This window comes from Phascolarctos cinereus, unplaced genomic scaffold (genome assembly GCF_003287225.1).
Source record: "Phascolarctos cinereus isolate Bilbo 61053 unplaced genomic scaffold, phaCin_HiC Scaffold_5;HRSCAF=322, whole genome shotgun sequence".
Lineage (NCBI taxonomy): Eukaryota > Metazoa > Chordata > Mammalia > Diprotodontia > Phascolarctidae > Phascolarctos > Phascolarctos cinereus.
In genome coordinates this window covers 58262528-58281277 of record NW_027555958.1, presented here as the reverse complement: position 1 = coordinate 58281277, position 18750 = coordinate 58262528, and the positions used below count along the sequence as shown (strand labels likewise).

The 18750-nt window shown below is 47.7% G+C and overlaps 1 protein-coding gene across 1 annotated transcript in view; it reads left to right on the top strand.

The window, feature by feature from the left end:
• The window catches only part of KCNC4 (potassium voltage-gated channel subfamily C member 4), a 35819-nt gene extending 25550 nt beyond the window's left edge, over positions 1-10269 (top strand). The window contains 1 exon segment of the mRNA XM_021000904.2: positions 9080-10269. Coding sequence (XP_020856563.1) covers positions 9080-9141 — 62 coding nt within the window. The 3' untranslated portion in view covers positions 9142-10269.
• Positions 10270-18750: the final 8481 nt, after the last annotated feature.

Below are 18750 nucleotides of genomic sequence, written 5' to 3'. Positions count from 1 at the left end.
TTCAGTTTCTGACCCTAGGCCTAGGAACCCCTCACCTCCCACCTATGCACTTGTATCCCGTTTACCTGGGCCTAGCTAGTGATTCTTCCTGGGGGTCGCTATATGTTCTAAGCTGGAGCATTTCTTATGTGCTTCCCCAGCAGTGAGCGCTTGCATCCTGTCTTGGGCCTGTCCTTGCCCATCTGACTATTTCCTCCACCCTGTACCCCACATCCTCCATGCCTCTGACCTCCAGCACTCCGGCCCTAATTTTAATTATGCCCAGCTCAGCCCTGAACATTTATCCCGGGTCAGTAGGCCTGCCCAAACTCCTCTCCTCAACTCAGTCCTTTCCTGTCCTTTTCTCTCCGGGCAGAGGCCCCAGAGTACCCAGTCCCTGGTTCTTCCTTAGACTGTCCTCACCTTTTCCCTCCCAGGGCTGTATCATTGGTTCTGCCCAGGTACCTACCAGCTCTTTCTTCCACCTAGTCTTCTAGGAATTTACCTTCCATGTATAAGAATTTTCATAAGCATTAAGCTAACAGCCGTCCAGTAACATTGTTTATCCCAAGTCATCTTTTCATGGAATAAATTAACAGTGGCAGGGTGGTATATGCCTGCAGCTTGAAACTCGTAGGTCTACTCAGAGAGGAAATCCTATGGCTGAACTGATAATAATCAGACACTAGAGAGGGGGTACTTTAGCCTTATTTGATTCCTGTACTCAACTCCCTTGGGCAACATGCCTACTTAGTTAGGCTGGAGGGACAGCCTGGCCCCCAGGTAAGAAAGGGGTGCCAGTTGGTATCCAGATAAGACATTCATTTTTGGTACCAGAATGAGTTGCTGCATGGCCCTAGGGGGACCATGTGCTGTTTATTTGCCTCAGTGACTGTTTCTGTGAAACAGGGACCAGAAACAGTGGTCTGCAGCATACTGAGAGTGGTTAGACCAAAATGAGCCTAGTCCTAAAGTCCTGGGGTTGACAGTTATGGCCATTAAGAATCAGCCCAGAGCTCTTGGCAGTGGGGGATAGGTTCTCACAGGAAATTGTTCCTTAGCTCCTGCTCTGCTTCCAGGTCCCAGGGGTCCCCTTCCTGGTCAGAGAATGAAGAGGAGGTTGGGGGCTGGGGTATAATCAGATGCCTGAGACTTTCACTGAGGGAGAGAGAGGCCTGAGGGGTTCTGGCCACATGAAGGAAGTGTTCCCAGGTTCAATTCAATGGCTAAATAGTGTCTGAGCAGATGGCTCCTTTACCTTTCCATCTGAGTCAGCTGCTTCAGCCCTACCCTATGGCCCTTTGTTCTGCCCCCATCCTTAGTGGCTTTGTCCTCAAGGGTGAAATGAGCCCACCCCCAAACAAGGTTTTCTACTTTTCTTTCCCAGACATGGCACCTCATCCCAATGGTGAGGGCCTAGGTTTCAGTTCAGAGAACAGATCTGGGTTCAAATGCTACATCTGACATTGACCACCTGGGTGACCTTGGGTGAGTCATTTTACTCCCATGGGACTCAGTTTCCTGATCTATAAAATGAGGGAGGTGGAGATGGCCTCTGAAGTCCCTTCCGGCCATAGATCCATGATGTTTATAATCATCTACCTTTCCATAAGGAGAGAGCACTGTCCCAAACACTGGGGAATAGGTGAGCCAGTGAGTGCCTTAGTGCATATGGGTCTATGTGCATGGATGTGCTTTCTGCACATGTGCGTGTGTGGCAGCAGAAGAAATAGGTCTTCTGTTGGCTTCTGTTTCAATAGCGTACATGGAAGGGTATCAGAGACAGGACGTGTTTCAAGGTTGCATCGGTGGATGGGGAGGTGGCAAGGATGGGGGAAGAGAGGACAAAAGCTGGAGGCGTGGCATCTGGCTCCGGGGGTGTCCACATGTTGGCATGTAGTAAGAGCAAGAACTCTGTGTGTGTATATGTTTGTGGAGAAGGGAAAGCCTGCCTCCTGCTGCCAATACAGTCTGTGCCTCAGGGAGAGGAGCCCTCTGGGGTACCCACGGGGCCCAGCCACTGTGTTTGTGAGATGCCTCTACACAGCTCCTTGGTAACAAATACTTTGCTTAGCCAATTAGAGTGACCTTCAAGAAGGAACAGGTGGGTTGCCGGGAAACCGGTCCTGCTAAGCAAGCGTGGCAATTAGCATTCTCGAACCCCCAACGCTCGGCAACTTTCCCTGAACCTAGTACCCGAGCCCAGTTTGGAAACAGCATCGTGGGGGAGCAGCTGTGGGGCCTGGCCCATAGGGTTAGCCTAGCTGACTTCACAAGAACCCTCACTAGATGAACCACTTACTGCTCCCTAGGCAGCTGCTTCCCCCCTCCCCACCCCCCCCCCATGTTGGAAAAGAAGGAAGGTGATCTCAGGAAGGGCTGCTCAAGGTCAGGGGAGGCCTGTCTAGGAATGAAGGTGTGACAGGTGGGGTGGGGATGAGATAGAGGGTAAGTGAGCAGGGGAATCATATCAGGCCAAATTCTCTATGTAAGAAAGATTTATCCCGCACATTTTCCCCAGGAGGGGAAGATTTTGTTCCCAGGTGGGAGATGAGAGCTGGTAAACCAGGGGACTTTCAATGCCCCTTGGTGAAAAGACTGCATAGCCTAGCTGGGCAGTGAAACCTTCTCTCATCATGCGTCTGCCTTTTCTTCACCAAGGCTGTGAAAAGTCCAGAAGCCTAAACAACATAGCCGGAGCAGCAGGAACAAGTCTGGGGCTCTCTCCACTCACATCGCGCTACAGCTCACCCCACCCTCCAAGAAAGCTCCTGCTCTCCCACCCCTTCCATTCTCTAATGGGCCCGACACATGGACACGCTGCTCCTTAATCAGCCCGTCTGCAGCGCCACGGTGCATCGAGGCTGCTCCGGCTCACTCTCATCCTCCTCGCCCGTCCTCTGCCTCTCCCCCTCTCCTCGCCATGACTCATGCTGCCCATATTGATGCTTCCCAGCCCCCTACCCTATCCCTTCCCAGCCCCCACTCCTCCCCTGCTCAGGCATAATGGCCTGCAGACTTTGGCCCACTTGGGGCCCCTCACTTCACCCTGCTCTTCAGATTTCTCAGCTCTGGAGTCATTGACCAAAAGCAGAGAACTCCACTTTGCTGCTCCCCTCAGATTCCCAGGGTCATCTCAAGAGGGCAAAGAGTAAGATTCTTCCGGGCCCCTGGCCCTCATCTGTCTCAGGGCTCCCTCTCTCCCTGCTCTTTTCTGCTGTCTTTGGTCTGGGCAGTGTTACGTGGGTGCATACCCAGGCGGTGCACCCACACATATATATCCTAGAGCCTGCTCAACTATGCTGGGGCCTTAGCACCTTTCTTACCTTAGACATTTATTTTTTTAATTGCAACAAATACATTCCATTTCCATGCTGCCTTTAGCCAGTAATGAAATAGTCTGTGAAAGGATGTCTTTGTCTGTCTGTCTATCTCCCTGCAAGAGTTTGGGCCCACCTAAAGCAATACTCTTGCCATAAATGGGCTTTCATTCACTTCTCTTCTCCCCAGATCCATCTTTCTCTCTCTCTCTCTCTCTCTCTCTCTCTCTCTCTCTCTCTCTCTCTCTCTCTCTCTCTCTCAGGTAGGATGGGGGTGGGAGAAGCTTAGAAGCCTTTACTTTACCCTCAGTCATGTTGCTATCCATCCTGGAGGACTAGACCAGGGACAGGACCCCATGGTAATGGAGGAGGATTGGGCTACCCTCTGGAGCTCTCCACTCTGACCTGTGCTGACTGATAACTCAAGAGAGAATCACCATGTGCTACAGAAAGCACAGCTTTCATATAGTCCCCCCTTCTGCCTGGCTGTTCCAGGCAACCCCCTTCCCATCCCCCTCATACCCTCTGCTGGGTTCACAGGCAAGGCCACAGAGCAATAATCAGAACCCCAGCCACCCCTCTGTTTTCATCTAATTCCCATGTTAATGTCTATGTGTGCCTCCCCAAAACACCCCCCATCCCCAAACCCCTCCTCTCCTGCCAAACTCCCCACCCTGCCTGCCTCTGAGTCACTTACTGTTCCCACCCAGCCTCTCCTCTCTCTATTTCTGCCAGAAACAGAGACTCATCTAATTTCTATAATTAAGTGTATTCATTTACCTAACGATCCTGATCTGGGAGCACAACAGGTTTGTGAGTCACTGAGTAAGCATGTGTGTGCCTTGGTCGCAGCTGAAGGAGACAGGAGAGAATTGATTTCCCACCTGGTCCCAACCTGCCACTTAGCCAAGGACAGGGATATTCTTTCCAGGCCGGGCCTCTGTGGTAGTGTCCCTATCATGGGGAACACGGAAATCTTTCCAGCTGAGCCAGGTTTCCCACTGGGGTCCTCCCGACCCTCGGTACTCCTGAGCTTGGCTAGTGCCTGGGTCTTCTGAAAGACCCGAGAAACTTCTCGGTAGAGACACTTCATGATCTACCTGACAGGGATTAGATCTGACAGTGGAGCTATGTGCTTGGCAATTTTTAGAATTGGCATTATGCAACTTAGTGGGAATGACTAACCGTCCGTCTCTGCTCCTTCCAGAGCTGGCGGACTGCAATGAAGCAGGTTCTGGGAGTGGAGCAGCAGTAACAATTGGGAAGCTTTGGAAGATAGAAATTGGGGAGGGGGTGAAGGGGGGAGCTTGCCTTCTTGGGAGGAGTGAGGCCTCTGTCCTGTTTTAGATACTTCCTAAGTCTTAAGGTTCCCTTTGAGATAAGCCTTGTGCTAGCTGCTGGCACATCCTAGGCTGGGTTCTCTGGGAATACTGGTGCCTGTGCCCCACCCTGCCCTGCCCAGAGTGTGATGCTCCCTGTAGGCATTTGAAGGGGAGGCATTTGAAGAATACTTCTCCCAGTGAGGTCCTCAGAAGTAATAATCATCATAATAATAATGATACCCATCATTTACACTGCACTTTAAGATTAACATAGTGCTTAAGAGTGTGCCCATCCATGAGTCCTCCAGAGATAGGAAGGAATGCCCTAAGGAATAAGAAAAACCAATGAGGTACCAGAGTAGCAAGTCAGGCAGCCTTAGAGTTTGGAGAGAGTCTCCTGGGAGGGAGGTGGGAAAGCCAAGGGCGCCAGGGGGCTAATTTGGCCCTGGCCTGGGATAACATGAGCTAAGAGCACACTGTAAGCCCCATCCAAGCATAGCTATTTTCTCCTCCGACTGTTTCAGAGAATTGAGTTGGCTATTTCTGTGGCAACCTCAGGAGCTGTCAGGAACCCAAGTTTCCACAGTACTCTCCCCTCCACCTCCTCTGCCCCTGTAGAGGCACCACCCTTGAGCAAGCTGCCCTTGTCATGGGTCCAACTGGCCCTAGGCAGCCTGATCTGGGCTGGTGCAGAGCTGAGGCTGGCTCTCAAACTTTTCCTCCTGGTGCTTTGATAATGCCACCTAACTCATAGACAGGTAACTACTTGAGGTCTCTGTACCTCCTCCCCCTGCCAACCCCCAGGATCTGTAAGGGCTCTCATGGGGGGGAACAGAGACAGGCCCACACTAAGGTAAGAGGCTTCATTATGGCTGGTTGTGCCCACTGTCTCTACTTCTATAGAAATACCAGCCTCCCCTTAATACCCAGTCCTGAAAGCCCTACTGTAACACTACCTCTGTGAAGCAGTCCCTCATCAGAAAAAAATAACCTTTCCCTCTTCAGATAATGTGAGGCACTTTGTTTGGATCTCTAATTTGTTTATATGTTGTATATCATGCAATGATAAGTGTTGTATTTCTTCTATTAGATAGTAAGTTCCATGAGGGCAAGGACCCAAACTTTGTGTCTCTACCAGTGCACAATGCCCTAGGCATAGCAGGCACTTAATAAATGTTTATTAAATTGAAATCTAGCTTTAGGAAAATATTGTTGGGGCATTAGTGGTGGGGGAAGGGACCAAATTAACTTCCAAGCACTTATTGAGTGCTGACTGTATGCAGAGCCTACAGGGTGCATCTCCTGTGTGGATCAGTCTGGAAAGGACATTGCCTACTGTCTGTTAAGGTGTTAGGATCACGAGGGTTTGGGACGTGGAGGAGGGGCTGTTGGGCTTGGTCCCACCCACCCACCCAAGTTGGCCATTAGCCTTTCAGCTTTTCTTGGATTCAGGACTCAGTTTCTTCAGCTTGAGGATTTGCTTATCTTGGTTCCTCACCCAGCTGCCTACCCATCTGCGGCTGGCCATTAGGCTTCTGGTCTGTCTTGGGTAGAGGACTCATTTTCTCCAATTTAAGGATTTGATAGGACGCTCTCCAGTCCTGATATGAGGATAGGTGGAAGTCTCAGGATGAGTTTTGCATTTGGGACCAAAGTATTAGGGTTAGCATAGGGGAAAGGGGACCTTTTGGGGCCCTCTATCTTGTTGAGAGAGGCAGTCTTAGGGTCAGAACCCCACAGCTTTAAAAGCTATCTCCCTCTGGTGCGTTGTTGAAGCCAGAGTGGAAAGCGGTATGGATCCAAGGGTTGGCCATGCCACTGGTCAGGAATTCTTTCTAGAGGCATCATGTAGACCAGTGATCCAGGAGACAGAGGAAGGCTGATTAGGGCACCAGGACCAACGCCAGTATGCCAACATTGCATTGTTGACTTTCGTTGTGTCCAAGAAGGACAAGGAACAATGCTTCCAGGTAGGGCCCAGTTCTCCCTCTGCTTCTATCCACTTAGCTCATCTCTCATTTCTGGCAAGTGGACTAGTCAGGCAAAGCTACCAGAATGGGGATTCCCTGTGTTAAGAGGCTCTATAAGTACCCTTCTACTCTATCAGATAGCCCAGGGGAAGAATCATGGAGATAAGGGCAGGGAATCATTTCCCAAAAGTGGGGGCACTAGACCATAGGATCTATGGCTGGAAGAGACCCTCTGGTCCAACTCCCACATTTTACAGATGAGGCCCAGAGGGGCTTCGTAGGATTATAAATGTAGAAGGGACCCCAAAGCCAGCTGGTCCAACTCCCCTCATTTTACGAATGAAGAGCCTGGGGCTCAGAGAGGTTAGATGCCTTATTTAAAGTCACCCTGGTAGTAACGAAACCAGGATTCCAGCCTGGATCCTTTCTTCCAGATCTTACTGTCTTCTTTCCCTAGGTCCCTTCCTCCCTCCCTCTAACCTAGCTCAGCTGCTTCCTTTTATCTTTCACACAGCCCTTCCTTGGGGGCGTTTGAGATTGGGAGAATGTGGGTAACCTTTCAGATCAACGGGAGTCCCTTCATTTATCCCCTCCTAAAATGTGACACCTGGCCCCAGGTGGTTTCCCCATGGCATTGGGCTGTGGTAGATGAGGAGAGAAGGGATAAGATGGTATGACAGATTTTGGAGGCAGAGTTGGGAGCAGGGAGGAAGGCCTTCCTCTATCCCCTTTCTGCCTGAGAGGAGGAGGAATCTGCTTTGGACTAAACTGGGATTTGTTGTCTATCCATCATACAGCGGAAAGAATATTTATGATGTAGTTAGAGAATATTGGTGCAAATTCCACTTCTGGTCCTTCTTTACCTGTGTGACTTTGGGCAAATCACTTGGGCAAATGCCCTGTGCCTCATTTATAAAATGAAGGGATCAGAGATCCCTTCTGGAGCTATGATCCCATGAAGATCATGGATCTGGAGCTGGAAGGGACCTCGGAAGCCAGCCCCCCCACCAGTGCGACCCCCAGACAGCTTATTACTTACTCAAGTCCTACCCAGGTAGGAAATGACAGGTCTGGGATGACTTCAGGTTTTTTATTCTTTCCTCTGACCCACACTGTCTCCCTGGTGCCTGGAACCAGGAGAAGGGACCTGGGTGTCTGGTGACCTGAAGGAGGCTTTGATCCTAGGATAGGAACAGTAGGCATGGGGTCCCATATGGGGAGACATATATTTGGAGAAATAGCATTCCTAGTGGAAAGAGCATCAGATGTGGAGTTAGAAGAAACCTGGGTTTAAACCTCTAGCACAGCATCGCTGTATGGTTATGGGAAAATCCCTCAAGCTCCCAGAGCCTGTTTCCTCCTCTGTGAAAGGGGGATAATATATCCACACTGCCTACCTCATAGCGCTGTTCTGAGGAAAGAACTTTGTAAATCTTTGGCTTACTACCCAACTTCATATAGGACCTCTGTAGATAGATACAGGAAAAGGTGAGTGCCTGCCCATTGATTGACAGCAGGGGGAGGAAATCTCCAAGATGCCATCTTGGATCCTCATTTGGTCTTCAGGATTCACACAGTTCCTAAGACATTAGTGGGAGATGAAGAATTGCAGGAAGGTTCCTCAAAGCTGTAATGAGGTATGGATGGGACTACCCAAGGCCTTCTCCAACTCACAGGATATCTGTCTAGTTCCTCATCAGCTTTGGCCCTCCATGCACTGACAGGGAAAGTAGCAGGACATGAATTGTTGGTTTTGTTTTTTTTTTTAGTTCCCTGTCTCTTGTGGGAAATAAATAACTTGCACGCGTTTCCCTTCTGCACTAGCTAGGGTGGGAGACCAGGCTGGTAGGACGTAGCAGGCTGTGTACAGGATCAGGGCACACTGTAGGGTGGCTCCACTGAGGTTGGTAGGAAGCCTGTGATAGCTCAAAGGCCATCCCAATGGCCCCTATGATTAAGTCTGCCAAGCTGTGCCCTCATCTCCTATAGGGGCTGTCTGTGGTTAGGAGGACCAAGGGACCATTCTCTCCCTCCACAAACTGTCCTTCCTATCATGCTCTACTGTATCTTGTACTTATCTGCATACACATCAGATTCTCCCTTAGTAAGTAGAGGGCAGAGATGTGTTGAATTTCATCCTTATATTCCCAGCCCCTTGTATGTAGGCCAAGTGGCCCTGAGCAGGGTCAGCCATGGGAAATGTGTGGGTGTGAAAAAAGAAGAGGGAATAAGGAGAGGAGGAAGGGGATGGTGTTGTCAATAGTTAATTGCTACCAGCTCCTCCCAAGTCCTTCAGCCCACATGCAGAAGGCCATTTGTCGATTACATACAACTGGATTCCTGGGTGCTCTCCACTGGCCCCGTTGCCTGTGGGTTGTGGGTTTCTCCCCTCTAATTTGTTCTTGCCCTTCATCCTATCCCCAAAGAAGGCAATGTCGATGGGAAAGCGTGCGTACCGGTGACTCACACCTGTGCTCTTTAAACACAGAGACCTGCCAAGACGTCCTCTCGTCCAATTATGCCCAGGCCGAGGTCCTCACCTTCTCTTAAAGTTTGGCTCACGTGGAGGCCGGGAGCATGGAGAGAGACAGTGCGAGAGGCTTAAGGAAAACCCTGGAAACCAGGCAAGGATCTTTCACTCGGAAAGACTTGGAAATCCTTGTTTGTGCAGGACTGTTGGAAAAAAACACGCACGCACACACACATACACATCTTATGGCCCAGGATGGGTCTGATGGTTTATTCTGTTGTATATTAAAAGATCTATATGCATATATATATATATATACATATATATTCTATATTCTTACATGCTGTATCCTTGTTGTAGTGCATGTGTTGCTTGGTGGTCTGTCTTTTGTGTCAGCCCCTGCTACCCCTCCTCTTCCCCACAACCCCAAATACTAGGGTCCCATCTCCTTTCTTGCTCCCAGTTCCACATTAATTTTTCTGAAGTGTCCAGAACCTACCAGTAGAATTCCAACTGTAAACTGCCTGCTTGTCTGGTGTGACTCCTGCTTCCACATCAGGCTTGGCTTGGCTTTAGCCATTCATTTTGTGTCCCCCTGTTCTCCTATCCCTGACCCACATGGATCAGGGGCAGGCAGAGCCTGACAGAAATTCAGATGGCACCCCAGGATCCCCTTCAAACAGAACCCATTAGCCCTACCCCTATGGCTTGTGGCCAGGGGAATAAGGTGAAGGATCCCCTGTCCGTATCCCTCTCCTGACCCATCTACGCCATAGACAGGGGTCATTTTGTTATTGTATTTCTGTGTGTTGTCTCTCTCCCTATTTGTTTTCAAAGATGCTGCCAGGCGGACTCAGGGGGAGGGGTGTCTGTCTGTCTGGCTGGCTCAGGGGTCCGAGGACCCGTGGAAGCCTCGGGATGAAATGAGATTGAGTTGCAATACTCTACTTCCTGACTTTGGGCCAGGGGAACGCGTGCAATAGCAGAGTCAGGGCTGCCCCTTCTGCCTTGGCCTCTGCCCCTCACCCCAGCAACCCTTCCCCTCTCCCCTAACCAATCTTCCCCAGTGTCTGTTGGTACTTTTTTAAAACTGTTACCTCTCTCTGTGTCCAAGGCAATACTCTGGCCAGGAGCTGCTGGTCTGTCCGCATGCCTCTGGCTGTTCTACTGTGGTCAAGCCCCAATAAAGAGATTTGGAGCTGTCTCGATGCCCTTGCTGTGTGAATGGGCCTCTCCCTTTCTTTTCTGCAGAACCTGGGGGATGCCTTTACTCATACACTTGGCACACATACAACTGGGCTGGGACCCAGGGCCTCCCCTCTGGGAGTTTACAGTCTAAAGGTTGACATACACAAAGAAAGTTAGGCTCAGACAATCACAAAGGAGGAAAGGATATTAACTGGAGTCCAAGGACTGGTTTCAAATCCTACCTATGATATGCATGACCTTAGGCAACCTAATCTTGGGACTCAGTTTCCTCACCTATTAAACTGGACTGGACATCTTCTGAGCCATTTTATAGGTCGATAATCCTATGACAGAGTTTGTCTTAGGGGTCCCAACCTCCCCTCTCTATCTCATGATATTTCCTCTTCAACCAGGTATTCTCCTCCTCAGAACTGCCCTCTAGAACTCTTCTCTCTCATATACCCTGGTGTGGCCATAAGTCAGTCTTCTATGATCTTTTTAGAGGCCGACATGAATGGGTGGCTATCTGCATGGTTCAAGGGACCATCCAAGTTGATGAGATTAGAGGTCCATTTCAGTATGAGCCTATAGGTGCAGAATGGATGTTTGTTAAATTGAATTGAATTTTAAAACTGGAAGGAACAACTCCATTAAGTCAACTTTTCCCTCACACATTTATATATAGCAGCATCATATAGGGAGGCAGTATGGGACAGGAGAAAGAGTTCTGGATCCAAAGTCAGAGGATCTGGGTTCAAATTCTGCTTCTGATGTTTATTACCTTTCTCTCTGAGCTTCCTCTACTATAAAAGGAGTAGCTAGGTGGTGCAGTGGATAGAGGTCTAACCTTAGAGTCAGGAAGAACTGAGTTCAAATCCAGCTTCAGACACTTGGCACTTACTAACTGTGTGATCCTGGGCAAGTCATTTAATCCCAATTGCCTCACCAAAAAGCAAACAAAAAAAAAGGAGTAAATTGGACTAGATGACCCCTGAGGGTCCTTCTGGCTCTACATGTATGAGCTCTAACATTTCTTCCTCCTCTGCCTTTCAACTCTTGTCCTACAGCCTCAGGGCGAGGTGGGGGGAGAGGAGTTCACATATAGAATGCTTTAAAGCTTGGAAATCATTTTCCTCTCAATAATCCTATTAAGCAAGTAATACAAGTGGGATTGTCCCCATTTTTCAGATGAGAGACTGAAAGACTTGGAGAGGCTAAGTGACAGTGAAATTTGTCTCTTTCCATAGAGAGAAAGCTGGAAGGTGCCGTGAATAGAATGTGGGACTTAGGAGTCAGGAAGACCTCAGTTCTAATCTCACCTCAGACACGAGCTGTGTGACCTTGGGCAAGTCACTTGATCTCTGTCTGCCTCAGTTTATTCAACTATAAAATGGGGATGATGACAGCAGCTACCTCCCAGTGTTATTGTGAAGATTAAATGATATAATACTTGCAAAGCACTTAACACAGTGCCTGGTACATAGTAGGCATTCAGTAAGGGCTTTCTTCCTTCCTCCTTCTTTCTTTCTTTCTTTCTCCTTTTCCTTCCTTCCTTCTCTTTCTCTCCTTCCTCCCATCTTTCCTTCCTTTGTTCCCTCTTATCCTCCTTTCTTCCTCCTTTCCTTCTTTGTCATTCGCTCCTTCCCTCCTCCATCCTTCTTTCCCCCTTTCCTTCTTTCTTTCTTTTTCTCCTTCCTCCCTTCTCTCCTTCCTTCCTTCTTTCTCTCTTTCCTTCCTTCCCTCCTTCCTTCTCTCTTTCCTTCCTTCCCTCCTTCCTTCTCTCTTTTCTCCTTCCCTCTTTCTTTCCTTTCATAAATGTGAGCCCCATCCCCCCAAGAATCCTAAGCCTGAGTAACATCAAGCAAATTTTAAACAAACAAACAAACTTGTTTCAAAGTGAACTAAAGCTGAAGCAGTATCATTCCAACATTTCACACATGAGGAAACTGAGACTCAAGAGGCGAGTGATGGGAATGGCCCAAGGTGACTCCACTCACCAGCGGCTGGGCTGGAACCAGCCCTCTCTGTTCTCCCAGCTCCCGGGAAGGCACAGCCATATCGTTTCATGAAACCTCACTGCCCCCTCACTATGCCGTATTGTAATTGTGGAATCAAAGGTTTTGTCCCTCCTCTATTAAAAGAAACACAGGCATCAGGCAGTAGGAGGGGGAGGCACTATTTTGAGCAGGGGGCCTTCCTGGCCCCCCTGAAATCACACCATGCCTACGTAGGTAGGGCTGACAACGAGGACAGAGCACACAGATGGCAGAGTAACTACTCTCAACCAAAACGCAAACAGCCAGGAAGAAAGTTGCATCCCCTCTGGTGGGGAGTGGAGAGCAAGCGGCCAACCGAGGGAGCCCCCTGCCCAGGGTACGGCAGGAACAGAAGCGCAGAGCACCCAAAGTTGGCTTTAGTTTGATACCCCAACTCTTAATCCCTCCCCCTTGCCTTGGTTTTCTTTGCACCCAAGAACAACACACAACACACACACACACACACACACACACACACACACACACTGTATTCATAACAGCTAATAATAATTGTTAGCATTTATAGAACACTTTTAAGGTTTGCAAAACCACATGACATTTATTATTTCCTTTGCTCTTCACAACTACCCTGTGAGGTAGGAGCTATTATTATCTCTATTTTACAGATGGGGAAACTGAGGCCAAGCAAAGTTAAGTGATGTTTTCAGGTAAGGTCCAACACACAGCTAGCACATATTAGACAAAGGATTGGAACTGAGGTCTTCCTGACTTCAGGCCCAGAATGGCATCTGTTACCCCTTCTCTGCTGGCCTGCTTCACTTACCCACTAATGCTGTGGGTACCAGGCCATGGCACTCAGTCCTGGAACCTCTTGGGACTGGATCATGTGAGAGAAGGACCAAAGAACACCAATGGCTGATTGGAACTGGCCTGATCAGCATGGGTCAGAGGAGAATAGGCAGGGGGCACTGACAAGTAGGAAGTTGAAATTCAGGGGGTGGTTAGACCTAACATAACAGAAAAGAGGCTGAGGTCCTTTATGGCTAGATGGCCCAGTAGGTAGAGCACCAAGCCTGGACAGTATCAGGAGAGGGACTGAGGGAAGAGGATCAGGGAAAAGCTGAGGCACCAGTGTCAGATGGAAGCTAAGGGAACAGTGGTGGAGAGGAGCTGAAGAGACCGTGTCAAGGAGAGGGGGAATCATCAGCATTAGGAGGAGAGCTAAGGGGACAATGTCAGAGAGAAGGCTGTGGGAGAAGCTGAGGGGTAAGCAATGCTAAACTGAGGTAAGAGACTGAAGGGCTAGTATCAGGAAAAAGTCTAGGGAGGGGCTGAAGGGACAGTGTCAGAGAGGGACTGAGGGGACAGTATCAGGGAGAGACTGAGGGGACAATGTCAGGAAAGAAGAAAAGAGGACCATGTCAGGGAGGGGCTGAGGGGACAGTGTCAGGGAGGGGCTGAGGGGCAGGATTAAGGGAAAGGCCTGTTCCTGAAATGAAAGAGAAAAGCCAGGCTCACAGTCCAGGCCAGCCACTAGGAGATGGCAGGCAGCCAGTTGTCAATTAAAGATAAAATCTCTCCTCTCAGCCACAGAAGACTCTGGCCCTCTCAGACAAGAGAAGGCCATTTGCAACTGGGTTTGGCTTGGAGCTGCACGACCGGGCTGATAATGGGATTGGATGCATTGCTGGCTTCATAATGATATTAAGTGTCAGGGCCCACGTCCAAAATTGCTGCTGGTTTTCGCTGATTGATGCAGAACTATTTCCTTATTGGGGCTGAGAGCCCAGCAAGTTCGGGGCACCTGATGCTGGAGTGAGACCCAGGGGTGGCTGCTGGGATCTGGGAGCAGGTCCCTCTGGGCCTCATGGGCAGACACCCCAGCAACAAAGCCCTCACTTCTTCAAGTGGAGAGAGTGGAGCAGAATACTTAACAACATCCAGCGCACCTTCTTTCTGACTAGGGCCACAGGTAGCTTGGTCTATCCAGGGAGGAAGCTCTCCAGGCATTTCCAGGTCTCTGCATAGAGAAACCAGAACTGGTTGGGGAGGCTGATTTGAAAGGCAACGACTCACTCTAGCCCCAGGTGCCATGTTTGATTTAGCAAACCAACTCCTCTTCCTATGTGATCATTTGATCTCAGTATTGGGATTTCAGAGAGACCTCTTTCTCTGATGGGAGGGGAGGGGGAAAGACCATAAGGAAGATCAATTCTTCATGTTTTTTTGTTTTTGTTTTTGTTTTTTGTTTTTAGGTAATTGGGGTTAAGTGACTTGCCCAGGGTCACACAGCTAGTGTCAAGTGTTTGGTCTGAGGCCGGATTTGAACTCAGGTCCTCCTGACTTCAGGGCCGGTGCTCTATCCACTGTGCCACCTAGCTGCCCCTTCATGTTTTTACATCATTAAGAACAGACATCTTATGTGAACCTCACAGCCATGCCCCTATTAGGTTAGCAGAGTGTGAATTATAACCCTCAATTTATACACAAGGAAATTGAAGTTCAATGTGTCCAAGGCCACACAGCTAGTAGGTAAAGAACATGTGACTAGAACCTGATTTTCCTGATTCCTAGTCTAGTTAGTATTCTTTCCACTTGTACCTTTTTAGAGATAGACTGCCCTGGAGTAGTGATTCTAACATGCTAAGTCTTTGGGATGGAATTTCCTCCTAAACTGTCCTACCTGAGGGTACACATTCATCATAATTACCCCTCCTCACTACCCCACCCCATCCCCCAAACTAGATGAGATGTTTATAACATCTAGTCTCTGGTTGGCCAATGACTGGCTTTGGGGGATGGGGTGTTTCTCCATCTCTAAAACAGGGGTACTGATGTATGTTAGACCCTCTTCCCATTGTAAAGAATGGCAAAAACCATTCCCCTTCTTTTCCTAAGATGACATACAAGATCCTTACCCAGCTTGATAGTATAAATACATATGCACAGGTTAACACATGAACACATATGAATGCTTGCACCCTGAACCTCTAACATGTTCCATTAGAGAGGCCCCAGACACAAAGAAATAAAGCACACACACACACACACACACACACACACACACACACACACACATTTCCCTGGCCAGCAACTTGTTATCTGTGTGACCTTGATCAAATCAAATGAAATAACATGTGCACAGCTTTGCAACCCTGGAGATGCTAGCTGTTATTATTAAACTGCTTGTCTAAGCTTCAGCTTCTTCATTTGTAAAATGGGGTTCGACCAGATGGCTTCTGAGTTCCCTTCCAGGATGGCTTCTGAGTTCCCTTGCAGGTCTGCATCTATGATCCGATGACTCTGTGATGCCTCTGGACTACCCAGCACCCCTCTGCAGGCTAGTACAAACCCATAGCATGCTCTGGGAAACACACTTATTTCTCAGTAAACCTCATCTGGGTCTTCATTGGATGAAAGAAGTGGGATGGAGTGGGGAAAGGAAGGAGGCTAGTCAGTGACTCAGACTCAGATGGGGCTCTGAAGGTCTTCTCCTCTCCTTCCCACTTCTGTGGCTCTGGCCACACCCTTATTCTCAATTCTGAGCCCGAGGTGGTGCTGAACAGAGGCAATCATTATAGGGAACACCTGTCAAACCACCTGTCTCCCAAAAGCCTCAGTCACGATGCTTCATACACAGAGACCTGGATCTGGATCTCTTGACCCATTAGCATTCTAAGCCTGAGAGCCTAGGTCCCCTCTATTCAACAGGACCTGCTTAGGATAACAATTCAAAGGAGGTGGCCCTCTCTTGGGTGTAAGGTGACTGTCCGAGACAAATGATGTTGTAGAGCAAAGCTGTCCCTAAAATGGTTATTGGCCATAAAAACTCTTCATAGAGCCATAGGAAGTTGAAATTCAGGGGGTGGTTAGACCTAACATAACAGAAAAGAGGCTGAGGTCCTTTATGGCTAGATGGCCCAGTAGGTAGAGCACCAAGCCTGGAGTTAGGAACACCTCAGTTCAAATCCAGCCTCAGACATTTGCTATCTGGGGGATCTTTGATAAATCACTTAATCTTTGTCTACCTCCATTTCCTCAGTTGTAAAATGGGGATAATAATGGCATCTAACCATTCAGAGTTGTGAGGATCAAATAAGATAACACTTGCAAAGTACTTAGCATAGTGCCTGCTACATAGTAGGTGCTGTATAAATGCTAGCTATTATTTGTATTACTATTATTATTATTATTATTGGCATCTTGCCTAATAGATTTAGAGTTGGAAGGGACTTTTGAGGTCAAGTAGTCCAACACCCTTATTTTACAGATATGGAAACTGAGGACTGAGGTTCAATGACTTGCCCAAGGTCACCCAAAATCTCAGAATTGGAAGGAACCTCAAAAGTCATTTAGTCCAATTGTTACCTGACCAACAATTCTTCCTACAGTATCCTGACAAATAATTGTGCATTCTTCCAATTGAAAACTTCCAGGAAGGGGGACCTCCCCTCCTAAGGAGCTACCCATTTCACTAGCAGGCAGATCCCTCTGCAAGTTTTTTCTTACGTTTAAGACTAAATCAACCTCTCTGCGGCTTTCAGCCATTGCTCCCTATTCTGCCTTCTGAGGCCAAACAGAATGAGAGTCATAATTGTTATTTATCTAGTCTTTTTAAAGTTTGTAAAGAGCTTCACTTTCATTATCTCATTGCAGCCTGAAAACAACCTTGTAAGGCAGATACTATAAGAATTATCATTCCTATTTTACAGCTGAGGAAACTGAGACTCAGAAAGGTGAAATAGTTTACCCATGGGCACAACAAATCTGTAAGAAAGGTACTGAAGGTATTATTATGCCTGTTAAGGTGTCTGCAAACTATGGTCCATGAGCCAAATCCGCCTGAACCTGTCTTTGTACTGCAAAATAAGAATGTATTTTACATTTTAAAATAAAGTTTCGTTTAAAAATGTTAAAAAACCATAGGCCTATAAACAAGTGGTGGGTTGTATTTGCCCCCCCTTCACAGTTTGCCAATTCCTGTTCTAGATAAAGAAACCAAAGTTCAGAGCGTTTCCATAACTTTCTTAGTCATATAAGTAGTGAGAATCATAATCAGGTCTTGAACCTAGCTCTTCCTGACTACAGATCTAGCATGCTACCCACTACACCACAGTGTCACTTAGTAAGGCTAATATTTATTTCCACATGACTTCCTTTAAAATATTTTAAGATTTCTATCTTTTGTAGCAGCAAAGAACTGGAAACGGAGGAGGTTCTCATTAATTAAGGAATGGCTGAACAAATGATGGTATATGAGTGGGATGGAATATTATCATGCTGTAAGAAGCTAGGAAGGGGATGGTTTCAGAGAAAGACTTATATGGGGAGGGGAGATTTGTATGGACTGAGGCAGAGTGAAGTGAATGGAACCAGGAAGACAATTCATACGACAACAACATGGTAAAGACAAAACAGCTTCGAAAGTCTTAAGAACTCTTATCCAACCTGTGATCAACCATGATTCCAGAGGATCCATGATGAGACATACTAGCCCTCTCCTGACAGAGACTCAGTGCCAACTGATTGCAACGTATATACATATGTGTGTATATAGGTATGTCTACACACATATATTTATATGCCTAATGCCAAAATTAGTTTTGCTTGATTATTTTTTAAAAAGACATCTATGGGGTCTCCCCTAAATGTTCTCCAGGCTATATATCCCCGGTTTTTTCAGTCCACCTGTATATGCTATGATCCATATGCCTTTCACCATATTGGTTCACTGTCCTCTTGATACACACTAGCTCATAAATATCCTATAAATATAAATGGTCCAAGTGAACTCCAGGAAAGAACACAAGATGATTGCCTCAATTGTTTAGGACACTACCTTTTCTCTTAACGCAGTATAATAATAATGGCTAACATTTACATGGGGCTTTAAGATTTTCAAAGCACTTTGCAAATGGATCTCATTTTATCCTCTCAACCACCCTGGGAGGTTTTCAATTTCAATCTTCATTTTGCAGATAAGGAAACTGAGGCAGAAAGCCTACGTTGCCCAGGGTCACATGGCTACTAACTATCTGAAGTGGCTTTTGAACTCAGGTCTTCCTGATCCCAGGCCCAGAGCTCTCTCTTTTATGTCATCTAATATCAGATTGAGTTAGCTCTTTTGGCCTCCAGATCATGCTATCTGACACGTTTTGAGCTTGGAGTCCAAGATACTCCTCAGATCATAGGAATTATAAACTTAGAGTTAGAAATTTAGCCCTGATGGGGTCAGAGACATTGGTGTAGAATGTTCAGTGGAACCTGAGGGGATCTCCTTCCTGACCGGGACTCCAGAAAGTCAAGGCCATTTTGGGAGGAAACTCTCCAGGTGTTTCCTGGTAATGTGCTCACAGGGTCAAGACCAGAGCTGGTTGGAGAGGCTAGGCTATGCCAACAGTTTGAACAGCAACAATTTACTTCAATTCTCAGTCTTGTCCAATTCCTTCATTTTACATATGAGGAAATGGAGGTTCAGAGAGCTTATCTGACATGTCCAATATC